General features: G+C 41.7%; 1 protein-coding gene across 1 annotated transcript; it reads left to right on the forward strand.

Moving 5' to 3' along the window:
* Nucleotides 1-673, forward strand: MELLADRAFT_37766 (uncharacterized protein; the record flags this gene model as incomplete). Its single annotated transcript, XM_007412827.1, has 4 exons — nucleotides 1-149; nucleotides 277-350; nucleotides 468-521; nucleotides 618-673. Coding segments are annotated over 4 exons (333 nt in total), but the record flags the coding sequence as incomplete, so codon positions are not given.
* Between the last annotated feature and the right edge of the window lie 15,892 nt (nucleotides 674-16,565).

The raw sequence follows: 16,565 nt of genomic DNA on the forward strand, positions 1-16,565 counted from the left end.
GAGCTCTCTATCCGACCAGTTCGTATCTATCGGCCTTCTCCGACTACGATGCAATCTGCCAAAGCTACTTCACATACCTGGAGACTTGACTGGGATACAATGCAAGGAGCTGGACGTTGGGAGAATCCATTGATGGGTTGGGCATCTTCGTTGAGTTTGAATTCATGATTGATAAGTTGTGATGTGGATATGGGACAGTCAGGCATAAGACTTTACTTGGAGTGGAATGATCTGACGAATTCATCCTTCTTGAACTTTGAATTTGGAAAACTGCAGAGCTGATTACATGCAAGGTACTCAATTGGATTTCGGATCATCGAATGAAGCGGTTGCTTTTTGCGAGAAGCAAGGTAATGTCGTCTTCATTAATGAATCTAGTAACCCAAATGAAGACTTGGGACAAGTCTGATATGATATCCTTTTTCTATCTCCGTTCCTCCTCTTGTTTCTTGAATCCATGCTACCAGGTTGGCCGTATTACGTTCAAGAGCCCAAGACTATCAAGTTCAAGGTCAAATCATGTAAGTGGCATTCAATTAATCAGCTAGACAACCAGGGATCGACACTCATCGCAATGATATATATGATTATCCTCATCTCGTCGGAAACCACTGTAGATTCAGACAATTATCTATACTCCCCCGACACATTACGCCTCCTGAAGACCAAGTGAACCGGCGGGCCATCAGCTTAATTTTCTACCATAGTCTTCCTGTAAAATCTTTGCAAAGTGCGGTACCAACTCTAGAACATCGCGATTTCCTTGATACAGCGAGGAGTCAACGAAGGTAGCCTTGGCCGTTCACATCTGTGACCAAAGCGGGAGTTAGGTCTATTCCCTGACTTGGCAATATGGAAGATATGGCAATCTTGTGCAAATTTGTGCGTTCACTCGAGTCACAGCCTGCATCAGGTTGCACTCACTAGACCTTGAGGATATTTTGGTATAACACAGGCTGGGCATGATTTGTGCCGGGTGTGATTTTTCTCACCCCATAAATGTCCAATCCATCATCTGTAATTGGATAGCTTCAAAGGCTTGCCCTGTAAGGTTTTAACCTGTTCCACCCAGATTGCTCGGAAACTTGTGGGGAAACTTGTGAGACAGATTCCATATCAGTCAGTGAGGTCTATTCAAATGCAGCGTTGTTGGCTCCAACCTTCACACAGCTTCACAACATGATGAAAGCAAGAAGCTCTAGGAGCCTGAAGTGAGAAGTTGAGACCTAGATTTGGTCACTCATATCTAGGTCTCCATATACAGCCATTCCAAGAGTGGTTGATTGTAAATTTGCAAAAAGTTCAGCAGCAAGCAGATAGAACAAATGTGACTGCTTTTGCCAGTTTTCTCTACCATCAACTTAACTGCACCTGGTGAGCATGTTGGCCGTAGAGTGCCTATGTCAAATCTTACTAACTGTTGAGAAAAGGATGTTCTTGCCACTGGCCATGAAGGTGAATGGCAATCATAAAGGATTTAGCAAGTGTATTGCAAAAGATCTCCAGATGAAGGGTCACAAGGGAGGATCATCATCCTTCCATGTTGTTTGAGTGTGCAAAAAGAAAAACTCAACAAAACTGACGGTATGAATTTTGCATGGGAGAGAATTCTTGCAAAAATAAATCAACCATTGTTGGAACTGCCGTAGATCATTCATGGTAAGGTCTGTGGTGAAACATTTGCAAGCTCTGAATGAAGCACAATCAACCTCAGGGATTCAAATATATTTCACCTGACATTAGTGGGGTTGAAGTTAAAACAAATTGGACTTATAATGAATTTTAAGCAATGTTTGGGAGTCACAAATTATAGTTTTATTTATGAGCCATCCGAGCAGCTTTAGAGCTGCTCGGGTGACTTATAAATTATAAGTTGATGCTTATAATTTTAAGCAATACAACCTTTTTTTTCCACAAAGAAAAAAACGTCTTTTGGATTGTGTGTCAATGGCCTTTTTTTTAGTGCTCAACGGTTGATTTTTTTTCTTTTTCTCTCTTGTTGAATCCATAACAGCAGAGATAATGCACTTTGTGAGCCTCTTGTACCTTTGTTTCAGAAGGTTTCAGAGCCTGTTCTTTTTTTACTTTAGACCAACTTTACTTATATATAAGCACTTGTACACGCTGTCATTGTGTTTTTTAAGCACCAAGCAGACTTAAAAAGTGGCTTGAGTTGCCTATAATCTTAGCTCAAATTTTTTGACTTGAACCCCACTAATTGCTTAGTTGAGTTTGACATGCAGCCATGATGTTTGGCATCTTGTACACATTTGTAGGGTCACCCACTCACAATGCATTGGCTCATGTGGTTCAAGTTGTGAATCTGAGCCCCAAAACAGCTATTAGGACCTTGAGAGATGAGATCAAGAGTCTATGCTAAAAAGGGCGTCCTTGAGTTATAATGAGATTGCAACGTAGAGATGTAAAATCTCTGACTCTGTGAGACTCGAGTATAGAGTGAACTCAGTAGTAGCATACAAGCATATATGATCATAATAGGATCATAACACCACTCCCCCTTTATGTCCCAACCCCCTCTTGCTGGGTCTGACATCTTCCCTGGACTGGCATTAAAAAACCCCTTAGGGAAAAAGCCTCGTCCTCACTTTACTCTCCGTGTCCTCTTGTGTTTCAATTCTCTTGATGGGTATTTGCTGTTAAATTCCTCAATCAGTTCTTGCGCATTCTTCAGTCCTGATTTGGGTTCCCATGTATCATGTTCCGGTGTGTAACCTTTCCAATTAATTAAATATTCCACTTTCCTCCCTCTTCTCCTTTTGTCTAACACTTCTTGCACTTCGTATTCTTCCTCATTTTGAATTATTACCGGTGGTTGTGGTGATTGTAGTTGATTTTCAATTTGACTTTTGTTGGCTTTCCTCAATAGGCAAACATGAAACACTGGATGAATCTTCTTCATTGACTCAGGCAGTTTCAATCTATAGGCGTTAGTAGACACTTGGCTTTCTATAGGGAAAGGTCCTATCCATCGGTGAGAAAATTTGGCTGTTGGGCGTGTTGTTGATATGTGCTTACTGTTCAGCCATACTTTTTCGTTTACTTTCCACTTCGGTGTTGAATTCACCTTTTTGTCGAACTGAAGTTTCATTGTTTCTTGTGCTTCCTCCATTGCGCATTTCAACTCCTCCTGGACTTCTTTGATTTGCTCGAACCTTTCTTCCACAGTGGGTAAGCACTGCTCAACTGACGCTGTACCTGCGAAGTTTGCATCAAATCCGTAGTTAGCTCAAAACGGTGACATTCCTATAGAGACATGAAAGTTGTTATTATAAGAAAATTCGGCTGTTGGAAGCAACGCCACCCAGTTGTCCTGCATATAATTCACAAAATGTCGAATGTATTGCTCCACAGCTTTGTTCGTTATTTCAGATTGTCCGTCAGTCTGAGGGTGATACGCGGTTGATGCTTGTGTCTTAATTCCTAGTTTCTTATTGATCTGTTTCGTGATTGTTGAAATGAACACACTTCCCCTATCTGACGTGACAGTCTGGGGAGTGCCATGGAGTTTCCACACGTTCCGGATCATTAATGTTGCCAACTCGTCCGACGTCATAGATTTCTTGCAACTGATGAAATGTGCCATTTTTGTCAGCCTATCTACTACAGTTAAGATGGAGTCACTTCCCTCTGATTCTGGCAGGTCCGTTATTAAATCATAACAAATATCTGTCCACGGTCCTCGAGGGATTGGCAGCGGTTGCAAGGTTCCTAACGGTTTGGTAGTTCTTGATTTCACTCGTTGGAAAGATTGACATCCATCAACGTACTTATTGACATATGCCTTCATTGACGGCCAGTGGAAGGTCCGTTTTGTTAAGATATATCATTTATTTCAATCACGACAAACACATACCTCACTAAAACCATACAGTCACCGATACAATATGATCACCTATACAAATCCACCAATACAAAAACTCAAACCTAATTACAAATTTAGCTGTATCATCATTGTATCACTCAACTTAGTTCATACTGATCGCCACTCCGCGCGCGCCTCTTTTTCCTCATCAGTCCACTGAGGAAAATTAGGCGTGTGAGTTCTTTTCTCTAACATTATATTCAACTCAATCATATCAACCTTATTCATCAATTGCTCTTATTTCTATTACCTCCTTTTGTATAGATTGAATCTTGTCCCTTTCACCTTTAATAGGTGTGTAGTATTGTTGTCCTTGGTGTTCAGAACCAGAAGGACTTAGCCCGTTTACTGGCTTTTACCAGGTCTGTTGTTTAAGTTATGATTAATGATAATATCAGTCCACTGAGGAAAATTAGGCGTATTGAATCTTGTCCCTTTCACCTTTAATAGGTGTGTAGTATTGTTGTCCTTGGTGTTCAGAACCAGAAGGACTTAGCCCGTTTACTGGCTTTTACCAGGTGTGTAGTATTGTTGTCCTTGGTGTTCAGAACCAGAAGGACTTAGCCCGTTTACTGGCTTTTACCAGGTGTCGAGTTCCTTGGAAGGTCCGTTTGACCAGGGCTAGAGTTCGGGATCTTCCTGGATGACCTACAATCAGGCTATCGTGTCTTGATTTCAGAATTTGAAATTTTACGTTAGTATTGTTAGGTACCACGATTCTTTCACGAAAGTAGAGTAGGCCATTTGTCATCGAATACTCATTCAGGTGTTTCGAGTTGGGCATGTCTTTGTAGAGTTGTATGATTTCATTCACTCTTGGGTCTTCTCCTGATACTCTTTTTACTTCTTCTATAATTTCGGTGTCGCTCCATACTGATGACTCAACTTCCTCATTCTCCTCTAAATTCATGATTTCAATTAGCTCATTTCCCGTGTGAGTGATAGCAGTTTCATTCTCTTGTATGAACCACGACTCGAGTGCGTCAAACTCATCAATGAATGCGTCAGTTGGCAAGTTGTGTGGCTTCAGCATTTGCCCGAAATTCAGTTTCTCGTCTTTGTTTGGCGCTAAGTCGGGTCGTCGTGACAATGCGTCCGGCTTTGTAGATTGCTTTCCTGGGCGGAACCTAATTTTGAAGTCGAAGCTTCCAAGTACTTCTGCCCATCTTGCCTGGCGTCGTGTTAACTCTTTCGTGGTCATCAGGGATTGTAAATTCTTGTGGTCCGTGTACACGATCACGTTCAACCGGTTAGGATTTCCTTCTAAATACTGTCGCCACTCCTTGAAGGCACTTACGACCGCTAATAGCTCTTTGTCAAAAATCTCATAATTTCGTTCTGCCTGAATGAGAGATCTCGATAAATACGCCACTGGATGAAGCTCTTCGTTGTCTTCTGACACCTGCGAGAGGACTGCTCCTAGCGCAAAGTCAGAGCAGTCGCATTCCAGTATGAATGGTCGATACGGGTTGGCTATTTTCAGTACCGGAGCAGAGGTAAATGCAATTTTGAGTTTGTCAAAAGCTTCCTGTCTAGGTTCAGTCCATTCAAATTTGATTTCTTTTTGTGAGAGTTCATGTAATGGTTTTGCTATTTTAGAGAAATGTGATATAAACCTGCGATAGAAGTTTGCAAAACCGAGAAAGATTTGTACTTCATTGACATTCCGCGGTACCGGCCAGTTCTTTACTGCTTCAACCTTGGTGGCATCCATCTTAATTTGATTCTTTGATATGATTAAACCGAGGTAAGAGACTTCTTTTTTGGAAAACTTGCATTTTTCAGGTTTAAGCCATACATTTTGCTCCTTTAAGATATTTAAAATTTCCTTGACTTTCGCCTCAGGATCCTCTCCCGGTTTCGTGTAAATCAAGATATCATCTTGATACGCCGCCACATCCCTGCCTATATGAGCTTTGAGGATATCCTGAATGAAGAACTGGAAAAATCCCGGGGCGCCAGTTGGACCAAATGGCATTGTTAAAGGTTCAAATTGTCCAGCTTTGCAGATAAAGGCCAGCTTAGCCTCGTCGCCTTCTCGCACCCGTAAGTTGTTATATCCATTCCTCATGTCTAAACTGGTGAACTGATCTGCATCTAATAAACTGTCAATCAGCTCCATGGTAAGTGGCAACGGGTACTTATTTTTGACTGTTAAAGCATTCAATCGTCGGTAATCAAAACAGGGCCTCAAGTTGCCATCTTTCTTTCCTGTGAATAATACCGGGGCCGCCCAAGGTGATGTGGTTCTGCAGATTGTCCCATTCGCCAGTCCTTTGTTTAACATCTCATGAAGTACTTCATCTTCCTTCGGTGAGAGAGGTATAACTCTTCCAGCCTGAGGAACCACGTTTGGAAGGAGATCAACTCTAAAATCATATTGACGGTGTGGTGGTAAGACATTTGTGTTGCTCTTTTCAAACATTCCCAAGTACTCGTGGTAGCATTCCGGTACTAGCTCCTTTGCCGTCTTCTCCGGTAAGCTCTTCGCGTTCTCAGCTGCTAGTTTAGCAGAGACATTCCACGATGTTTTCGCAGCTGCAATACTCAGTTGAGGAGCCTTGATTACGTCGAATTCCTTCGCGTATAACCGTTTAGGAGTCGGGAGTGATCTTCGTACATTTAATCCAAGAGACTGTGACTTTAAATTCAGAAGAGAGGAGCGCTTGCCAGTTGCTTCTTTAATACATGATGAAAGGGAATTATCAAACTCACATTGCGGGGGCATTGATGAGCTTAAAAACTCTACCCCCTCTTCAAGTTTCCTAGCGTACCCCTTAGGTATCCCTTGGTCCATGGAGGTTGTTTTTGGAACTGAAGATGCTGCAATGTGATCAACGTCTTTTGGGATTTGGCCTGGGTTCGTTGGTGCCTTGTGATCTATGAATTCTAGAAGGGGAGAAAGCTTGCCAGCTGCTTCAGGTAAAGGAGGACTTGGGGATCTAGCAAACTCACATTGCGGGGGTGTTAATGAGTTTGTTAACTCCACCCCCTCGTTACAGTTCCTAGCTTGCCTCTCAGGCTCCATAGGGTAGACATTCGAGGATTTTTTCGGAACTGACGACACTGTTTCAACAGTTGCAATAGCGTGAGTGATGTCTTCTAATTTGCTGTCTTCCCAGTTGATGATTTGATGATTTTTCTTGATCCACGGCATACCAAGTATTATATCGTACTTGTCGTGTAATTCGGTGACTATGAATGTTGTCAGGTGCTTTCCGTAATTAATGTAGTACTCTCCTACATCATTTACTCTTGATTCTACACCGCTAAATCCCACTACACTTCTTGATTCTTGCAGTGGGGTCGTGAAAAGGTTAAATTCTCTTACAAGGCTTCTACTCACCGCTTCGTGAGTGGCACCACTATCAACTAGGGCTCGCACTTGTTTGGTTGTGGCAGTTTGTGGGTCGTGAAGGGACAATTTAGCAATGATTCTGGTATCTTTCATTTCAAGGTTACTAATGTCTCCTAATTCTAAACCCACTTGTTCTTTGCTCGGGGGAGGCACAACAATCACTCCCGAGCGTCGCCATTTTTTGAAGATTCAGCCTTGCTACCACTCTCTACAACACTACTACTCTTCCCTAATTGTCCTTCGAGCTCAGCTATCCTCGCTTTTAGTTTGCTTTCACTTGAATCATTTTTAAAACTTGAGTTCCACATCCTCCCACGTTTACCAACAAAACAATCAGCTATGTAATGACCTGTCTTTCCACACTTGTAGCAAGCTCTCGTACTTCCCCTACGTTTGTACTCTTCATTGGATATGTTCAATTTGTAGGCAGAACAATCCATTGCGTCTGGGTCGATCGCAGAAGTCGGGTTTGGTACTGATGCAGTCGATGAATATGTTGTTTCATGAGCTCGTCGGTTTAACTTGTTATCTAACTTGATTGCGTGTCTCGCCATCTCTTCAGCATCATTAAATTCATCTTTGATCATGTAGACGGCGATCTCTCGTTTCAAACCTTGCTCGAAATGTGACATTAATATACTTTGAGGCCATTTGATTACAAGCGACAGTTCTGAGAATCGGATCCAGTAATCCGCAACAGATCCTTTCTGTTTCAACTCTCGTATCTCCTTTTCCGCTCTTGACACTCTTTCCGAATCAAAAAACGTAGCTTTAAACGACACAACAAATTTACTCCATGACACCGATTCCGATAGCTCTGGGTCTAGAAGTTGGTCCGTTAGACTTTGACCCCAGATGCTAGCTTTTCCTGACATGTACGAAAGTGCGAATGCAACTTTGGCCTGATCGTTGGCGAACAGATGATCATTCAGTTGCATATACAGCCCAATCTGGTTCATGAAGACTTTGGCTTTCGATCCTTTGCTTCCATCGAACTTGTCAGGGGTTGACATTTTCGGTTGGCGTTGAGCTTGCACCGTCTGATTCACATACACTGGTTGCACGGAGGCGGGGTTCGGTTGAGCGGGAGTCGGTGAGGCTTGCATGTTATTAGTTTCATACTGCTGCAGGCGAATTTCAGCTTCTTGACGTTTCTGTGTTTCGTCGGCGAGGCTAGCCTTGACTTCAGCAAATTGACTTGACAAATGATTCAATTGTCGCAAGACTTCAGTTAAAGTGGGGTCTGTTTGTGGTTCCATCACGTTCTCTTCGAGTTCGTGGAAGACCTCGCTGATTTTCGTTGAATGGTTGCTCGACTCAGACGTCGAAGAACTAGGTACGATGAAATTTGGCGTTGTGACTTTAGTTCAGTGGTGGAATGATTGTAACTTTACTTGCGGGTGTTTCTAAACTACTTGACGTAATGTGATTATCCTTGAGATTCAGGCTTTCTTATAGAGCGGAGATAAACTATTTTAAACTTTGACTTCAGTACAGATCTTGAACTTTAATTAACTTTTAAATCTTCTTCTTCTTTGCTTTTCGATTTATTCTTTTTCTTCTTTCTTGGTTACTTAAACTTGTTGTAGACAGTTGATCCTAAATGAGACGTTGCAATATATTAGGACCTTGAGAGATGAGATCAAGAGTCTATGCTAAAAAGGGCGTCCTTGAGTTATAATGAGATTGCAACGTAGAGATGTAAAATCTCTGACTCTGTGAGACTCGAGTATAGAGTGAACTCAGTAGTAGCATACAAGCATATATGATCATAATAGGATCATAACAACAGCCACCCTTTGAAGTTAAAGGAGGATCAATTTGCTTTAAAATCAAAAGAAAGCTGAGAAATATCTTGATTTACTACTATTTTGCTATATGTTGGACTTTGAAACAAAATAACAAAGCTTTTTACTACCTTGAAGCGGATTAAACTTAATAATTCATCCCTGAAAACCAGACAATGCAGTGGTTGTTGTGTTTAAATCCAGTTAAACACTGAAATTTGAACTTTTTTCATTTTTTCTTGATGTCCAAAATATAATGAAACTAGAGCTGACACGGGCACACTCGCCATAGGCCTTAAAATCTACAACTACCCAAAATAGCCTCAATTTTTACTGAGTATGACTGCATCAATAGTTTTTTTCAGCAGTAGTTGGCATGATTGCAAGCCTCATCAATGTGTCCTTCATCCCATAGTATGAAATACCATTTCCAGAACAAATTATTCAATATTGACAACAGAAAGAACTCTGTGCGTACAATTACCCTTTTGCCTCAATTTATGGTTCCGCAAATACCTATTTTCAAACGGCTCTGAATGCTACCGTCATTGAGAGAATGGCATCAACCACATGTGAGGGATACAGAATAATTGAACAATAAAGAAACAAAAGTGCAGTAATGGGAAAAAAAGGAAACAATGTGTCACAATTGATTGTTGCACGGTATATTGATGCATGGCAAAAATGGATGAAAAGCATTGTCTACATCAGAGCAACACGGATTAGTCAAACAATTGGAGATGGTAAAGCACTGGGGTTTGCCACAAACAGCGTTACAAAACAAAGAGAGGGGATAAAAGCAGCTTGATTTTACATTGTGATGTGGGTGATATTGTTACACAAAAAATTCAGTTCAGGTTGCTTTTACATCATGACATAGATGACCATTGTTTGCAAAGAGAATGTACAAATATTTTGGTTGACATTGGTTACTTTTGGATAGGTCTGATACCCAAGTCAAGAATTTGATTGATTCAATAGCACAATTGATGGGTTGATTGAGAAATAGAAAAAAATGAAGCAAGGATCTAGACCCAAAAGGGGACTAAGAGGGATATGTATAAAATACCACAGTGACAGGTTGTAGGGGGAACAAAAAGGTATAAATAGAAGACAATCATTCAAACAAAAATGATTCTCCAAGCCATTCTTGTGACTACACCCTAGAAAGTGAGTCAAATTCAAGCTCTAGCCTACATCTGGTATTGTCTTGCCAAAAGGCTGAAACTCTTTTACAAGTTTTGGTGCTTTTGGAGGGGATTCCAGATTTAGTCTTAGGGAATGACTGTACTTAACTTCTGACATTGTACCTTACCATTAGAACAAAAATTTTAGAGACTCTGAATCACCACAAGCCTTGTGACAGGTTAATGTCAAGCCTATCATCAGACATTCCCAGCAAGAATTCTCCCACCTCAAGCCAAGCTCTGGTCACTATCCAGCTAGTTCTGGTCCATTCAAGACCCAGACCAACGGTGTAGAACTCCTACGCAGTGTAGCATAGGCTGAGCCAGAGAGAATGGAAGTACAGCAGGTGCAGTTAAGCTGCCATCAATCTATAATAATCTCAAAGTGCAGAAACAGAGGGATGCAATTCAAAAGAAAACCTTCCTGCTACACACACCCAACATGTGTAATAGCTCTGTCCTGCTCTTTCCACGGATTAAATCTGTACCAACCTGGTCCAAAAAAACCAGACAAGTCTAAAAACTGTTCTGAGTGGTCTCCAAGGGCCCCCAGACACTAAAGTAAATGGGAAAGGGCTATGAAAAATAAAACAACACTATCCAGACAATTGAGAGTGCTTCACAATCCAATCTCTCAGAAGGCCCAAGCTTAAGAATTTAAATAAGAATAAAAAAAATAGAATACAATATAGGTCTAAGAGAGATGATTGAAGATGGGCTAGAGTTGATTGATTTTCTTCTAGAGTGATCTGAGATAAAATTAAAAAACTACTACAAGAATCTTTTACAAAAGATTAGTAACTGACACCACAAGAATGAATTAGTTCAAAACCCAATTGAGGAAAGTTGCGGTGTCTGAGTAGGTCTCAGTCCGCAACTTCCTTCAATTGTAGATTTTGTTTACAATACATTTGCAATTGGTGCACAGGTTACCCTCACAATGCCCTGTTTATTATCTGTATGTATAAAGCTATACATACCCAATAGTCACTGTCACAGTATCAGCTATCATTCATCTCATTCAAATCTTTTGCTCCAGGCTCACTGGTAGAGCTGGCAGGATGGTTGCATCAAAGCAATTCAAGGTGAGCTGTTGCTCTTGTATGGCATAGCTTGAGGGTAACATGTGAACCTCATGTGAAAATATTGTGATTAAGATCTGTGATTGAAGGAAGTTGCAGACTCAGACACCACAACTTCCCTCAATTGAGTTTTGAACTATTTCATTCTTGTGGTGTGATATTTAACTCAAGATGAGACAATAGCACACTCTTTACATGTAACTGGACCTTTCACCAACAACACTTTCACAAAACACAGATTTCACACAGATGAGGACTCTTATTTTTAAAACTATTGACAAAAAACTAATACCCTTATAATAAAGGGATAACACCAAAAACACTTCTTAACACTTTTCAAGAAAACTAACAAATAAAAATCAAATAAAACTCAAAATTGATTAACAGACCAACCAATGTGCAAATAATTCCCCCTGATAGAACCAGCTAAACAATCCCTCTTCTTACACTCTACAACTCCAACACAGCCACCCTTTTCATAATGCAAGTCTGACCAATTTCACCAACTGTCCTACCCACACTAAGCAATTGATTTCCTGTATTTTGTTTAATTCAATCTTGACTTTCCTTGAGTATGTCTTCACATTCTTCAGCTACTCGTAAGTTGCCATACGCATTACGCATATCTAGTTTTGTAAACTCGTCGGCGTCGAGAAGACTATCGATGAGATCCATTGTTAGAGGTAGTGGGTAGCGGTTTTTTACAGTTACGGCGTTTAATTTGCGATAATCGAAACACGGCCGCAGGTTACCATCTTTCTTCCCGGTAAACAAGACCGGAGCGGCCCAAGGTGACGTGGTACGGCGGATAGTCCCATTGGCTAGACCTGCATTTACCATCTCATCCAGCGCTGTGTTTTCAGCTGGGGATAAAGGAATGATCCGGCTAGCCTGAGGCTGGGCTCCTTCGATTAAGTCAACTCTAAAATCATACTTTCGCCTAGGTGGTAAGCATTGAGCCTTGGACTTCATGAACATGTGAAGGTATCGATGATAGGCCGTTGGTACCATTTCTTCGAGTGTCTTTGTTGGTAATTTCATCTTTGCATCGGCTGATAACCTTGCCGAAGTCGACCATGAAGCATTGGCAGCGTCGAATTCAATCTTGGTGCTGTTAATCAAAGGATGAAGAGGCTTGCCAGCTGCTTCGGGTACAGAAGTGGAAGAAATGGGATCGAACTCACATTGCGGGGGCGTTGGTGTACTTAAAAAAGCACACGCCCCCTCGTCGTAGTTCCTAACGTGCCCTGTGGGCTCCTCCAATGGGCTTCCAGGGTTATGGTGCGGACTCGACAAGGCTTTCTCAGCCGCAATGCTTTTGACTTGATCAGGTTTGATAGAGTCCTCTGATTCCATACACGTCGAGGTCAAATGTGTAGCGATGTCCTTGTCGGTTTTGGTGATATTTGGAGAATCGGGCTGTTTATGTCCAGGAGAAACAAGCTTGCCACCTTCTTCTAGATTCAATGATGTGAAAGGAATGGAAAAGGACTCACTCTGCGGGGATGTTAACGCACTTCCAATTGTGCACATCCCCTCGCCAAAATTCCTAGCTTCCCTCTCAAGTTCCGTCGAAGGGTCCATAGAGGGTGGTGGCGGTTCTGGCGACTCCACTATAGTGGAGGCAGCAAAAACATCAACATGGGCGATTTTACCATTCACCCAGTCGATCCGGTGGCTATTTTCACGTATCCATGGGATTCCAAGAATTCCATCATAAGTGTTCTTGAGGCTTGTGACGATGAAGTGAGTGTGTTGAGTGTCAGAATCCATAATTAAGTCAATTTCGTGAGATGATGTTGATTTGGAGCCATTAAATCCGGTTATGTCTCTCAAAGTGCTCACTGCGTACTGAAGCAGATCTGCTTGTTGCGCGAATGCAACTCCTAGTACATTGTGAGTAGCTCCTGAATCAATCAGGAGACGGGCTGGTAGTTTGGTGTATGGTGTGGCGCGGGTTGTGTGGGTCAAAGAAAAGGAAGCTGATAAAAACAGACGTGGATCACTGTTATTGCAAGTTACAATTTTACTAGCTCCTAAACTAATTGATTCATTGACAACCCCTTAGCTCAAGCTAGGCACGACCTTCAGGCTTGAGCGCCTCCATTTTTTGACGCTTCACTACGACTTGAGCCTTCGCCTTGATCTTTCACTTCATTATCTTTACCACTCAATGCAGCCAACTTGATTTCTAATTCAGCAACTCTAGCACGGTACCCTCCTTGATAACCACCTCTACCTCTTCCTCTACAATCAACACTCCTCTTTGGACAATCACTAGCGATATGCCCTTGAACGTTACATTTGAAACAAGAGCCGGTGCGCAAACGGCGGTTACGTTCTTCGTCGGTCAAGCGAGTATAAGCTGAAGAGATGTCCATAGCATTTGGATCTCGAGATGTGACTGATGATGTAGAAGTGTCGGCAACTCCATGGATTTTATTATCCAATTTGATCGCTAGGTTGGAGATTTGCTCAACAGTAGTAAATTCGTCTTGTACCAATACCATCGCCACACGGATTTCGCGCTTCAAGCCCTGTTCATATTGACTGATCAGGGTTGGTACCTCCCAACCGGTATTAGTAGCGTGCAAATTAAATTCATGTGTACAAGCAGCTACCGTAGATTTCTGTGAGAGGGATCGTAGAGCTTTCTCGGCTTTTTATTTCTTTTCTGTATCGAAATACATAGCCTTGAAGTTACGGACGAACCGATCAAAGGTGACGAGGTGAGTAGTGGACTCGTCCAGCAATTCAGTCATTAAGGGCTGAGCCCAAGCACTCGCGGTGCCAGTGAGATATGATAATGCAAAAACAACCTTAGTGCAATCGTTAGGAAATAACTGGGGGTGGGCCATCATATACAGCTGGACCTGACTAGCAAAGACCTCCGCTGTACTACCACGGGTACCATCAAATTTGTCTGGTGCTGACACCTTAGGCCCTTTAGGATATGGGACCGAAGGTGGCTGAGCCTCAGGGACAGCGGCCATCGTAGCAGGGGTTGGAGCCTGGCGGTTAGCCTCAATTGCGGCTAAACGTTCTTCAGCTTGACGGCTGCGGGCTTCAGCTTGCTCACGCAGGTTTCGTTCACCGGCCAATGAGGCCTGTAGTTCGTTGATTTGCCTTTGAATTTCCTCCATTTCGGCAGCAGTGAGTTCCGATACAGGTAGACCGGCGTTGACATCGACAAAGGTTGCTTCAGACTCGGACTCGGGATCCTGATCGTCGTCGTCTGGAGTGCGGTACGAAGGAGACGTGTTGATTAAGTTTGGTGGTGATCGACAAGATTCGATGACCTTCGCTGCGTCAGGTCTGTATGGTGTATTCTAAGTTATAACTTTAATTTCTTTCAATTCAATTCTGATCTTTAAATATCTGGTTTCAATCTATCTTGTGTTCTAATCTGTTCTTCTCAACTTCTCTTCTTTAATTTATCAAACCGATACTTTGGTAATCGATATAGTTCTTGTTACTTCTAATCTGATTTGGTCTTGAGTATTACTAATGTAAATCGATTCAATTCCGAGTTTCCGATTTCCTCGATGCCCGTCAGGATTTAGATCCGACAATATGTTAAGGCTCAGGAGGGGGTTCTGTCGACGGGGATTGAGGATCAGGTAATCACGCCTATTAGATTGATTGTCGGATGAAGAGGAAAAGCAGTTCTACAAGTGTGACGTGTACAATATGAGTTGGTCAACTTGTGACATCTTACAAGTCTTTCACGCTCTGTGATATGAATGTGAGATCATAACATTCTTTTAATTTCAAATTCTTCTCAAGTAAAAACTTACGATGATACTCAAGGAACAGCGCTAGTCAGAAAAGCGCAGTGTTTGGGATAAAAAATCCTAGGCTGAAATGCCTAGGGTAAATTTTTGCCATGACCATGATAACAACAACACCCTACGGGGTGGCTAGCGGACACATAACAGAGAAAATGATAACATAGAGAAAAATGGTGAAAAAAGCTAAATCTGGCTAATAATAATACTGACGCTTTGACATAAACCAACGTAACCATCTGAACAATAAGAAGAAAAAATAAAAGAAATGTTTAACAAAACCACAATATAAAAGGAAATCATAACACCTGAACTACAACAGGAATACGTAAGAAGAAAGCAGACGCTACATAATTTTTAAATAGAAACCCGCAAAACATAAATAAACAGCTTGAAAAAAGAAAAATAAAGAAAGAAAAAAGAAAGAGGAAAGAGAAGAAAAAAGGGAAACCGGGTGGGTGGGACGCGAAAGAATACGCGTAGAATAGCTCTTGAGGCGATAAGAATCGACGAGAGTGAACGCAATGGGATAGAATCGACAAACGGTAAAGAGCCTATGACATCATCATCGATGAGTGGTAAAATAGGCGATAAAGAACCCGACCCGTCAGTGACATGTCGTATGTAAAAAGTTCCGATTCTCTCTCATTCCATTCCGTTAATAACGCGTTACCAACATTAAATTCTTCTTTCTTTCTTAGTTTGTCTTAGAGCATATCCACCCATGATATTTAGAGGTGAGAAAACATCAGGAATCTGACATTTTACCTTATGGACCTGAGCCCCTGGTGTAATTTGTCATTTTCACACCAGCATCTTGCACTTTTCAATTTTTGTTGGCTACATGAAGCAAAGCAAAAAAGGCAAGACCAATTTTAACAGAATCTTGGATACATCCTTGACCAACCCAGATTTGACAAAGTCCACTGATCATAATCAGCAAACCACTTTGACACATGATATCCGGCATTTAACCCAAAATGGAATGCAGGAAATCAGGATGCATGCCATGGGTGGTGGGAGTACAGGGTGTACCCTTTTCTCCCACACCTAGCAAGTGACAGGCTGAGAAAGCCTCCCAATTGAGGCTCTTTTAACAATTGTTGGTGGTGATGCTCTTAGTTTATTAAACTTACTCACTTTTTTTCTAGCTTGATCAATTCTTGGTTCATCCAATCAATTTCAGAACCATAATTTTCCTACTGCAAGAAGACATTACAGATTGTTTGGTACCACCCATCTGACTAAAGGTCTCCTCCAGGAAAACCCTTTTTGATTCATAAAAAGATTAACCAACACTAAAGTGAGGCCTAAAGATCAGTTTGCTATTTGCACTCCCTTCAGAAGACAGCCAACACAAACACCACATTGGTGGGTTAACAGGCAGGAGTATAATATGTTGTGATATATAGTATGTCAAGGACTTCAGAATCAAGTCTGTGTTAGATTTATGTGTTTACAGAACAATGTTCAAGAGAAA

This window comes from Melampsora larici-populina, assembly GCF_000204055.1.
Source record: "Melampsora larici-populina 98AG31 unplaced genomic scaffold MELLAscaffold_33, whole genome shotgun sequence".
NCBI classification, from domain to species: Eukaryota; Fungi; Basidiomycota; class Pucciniomycetes; order Pucciniales; family Melampsoraceae; genus Melampsora; species Melampsora laricis-populina.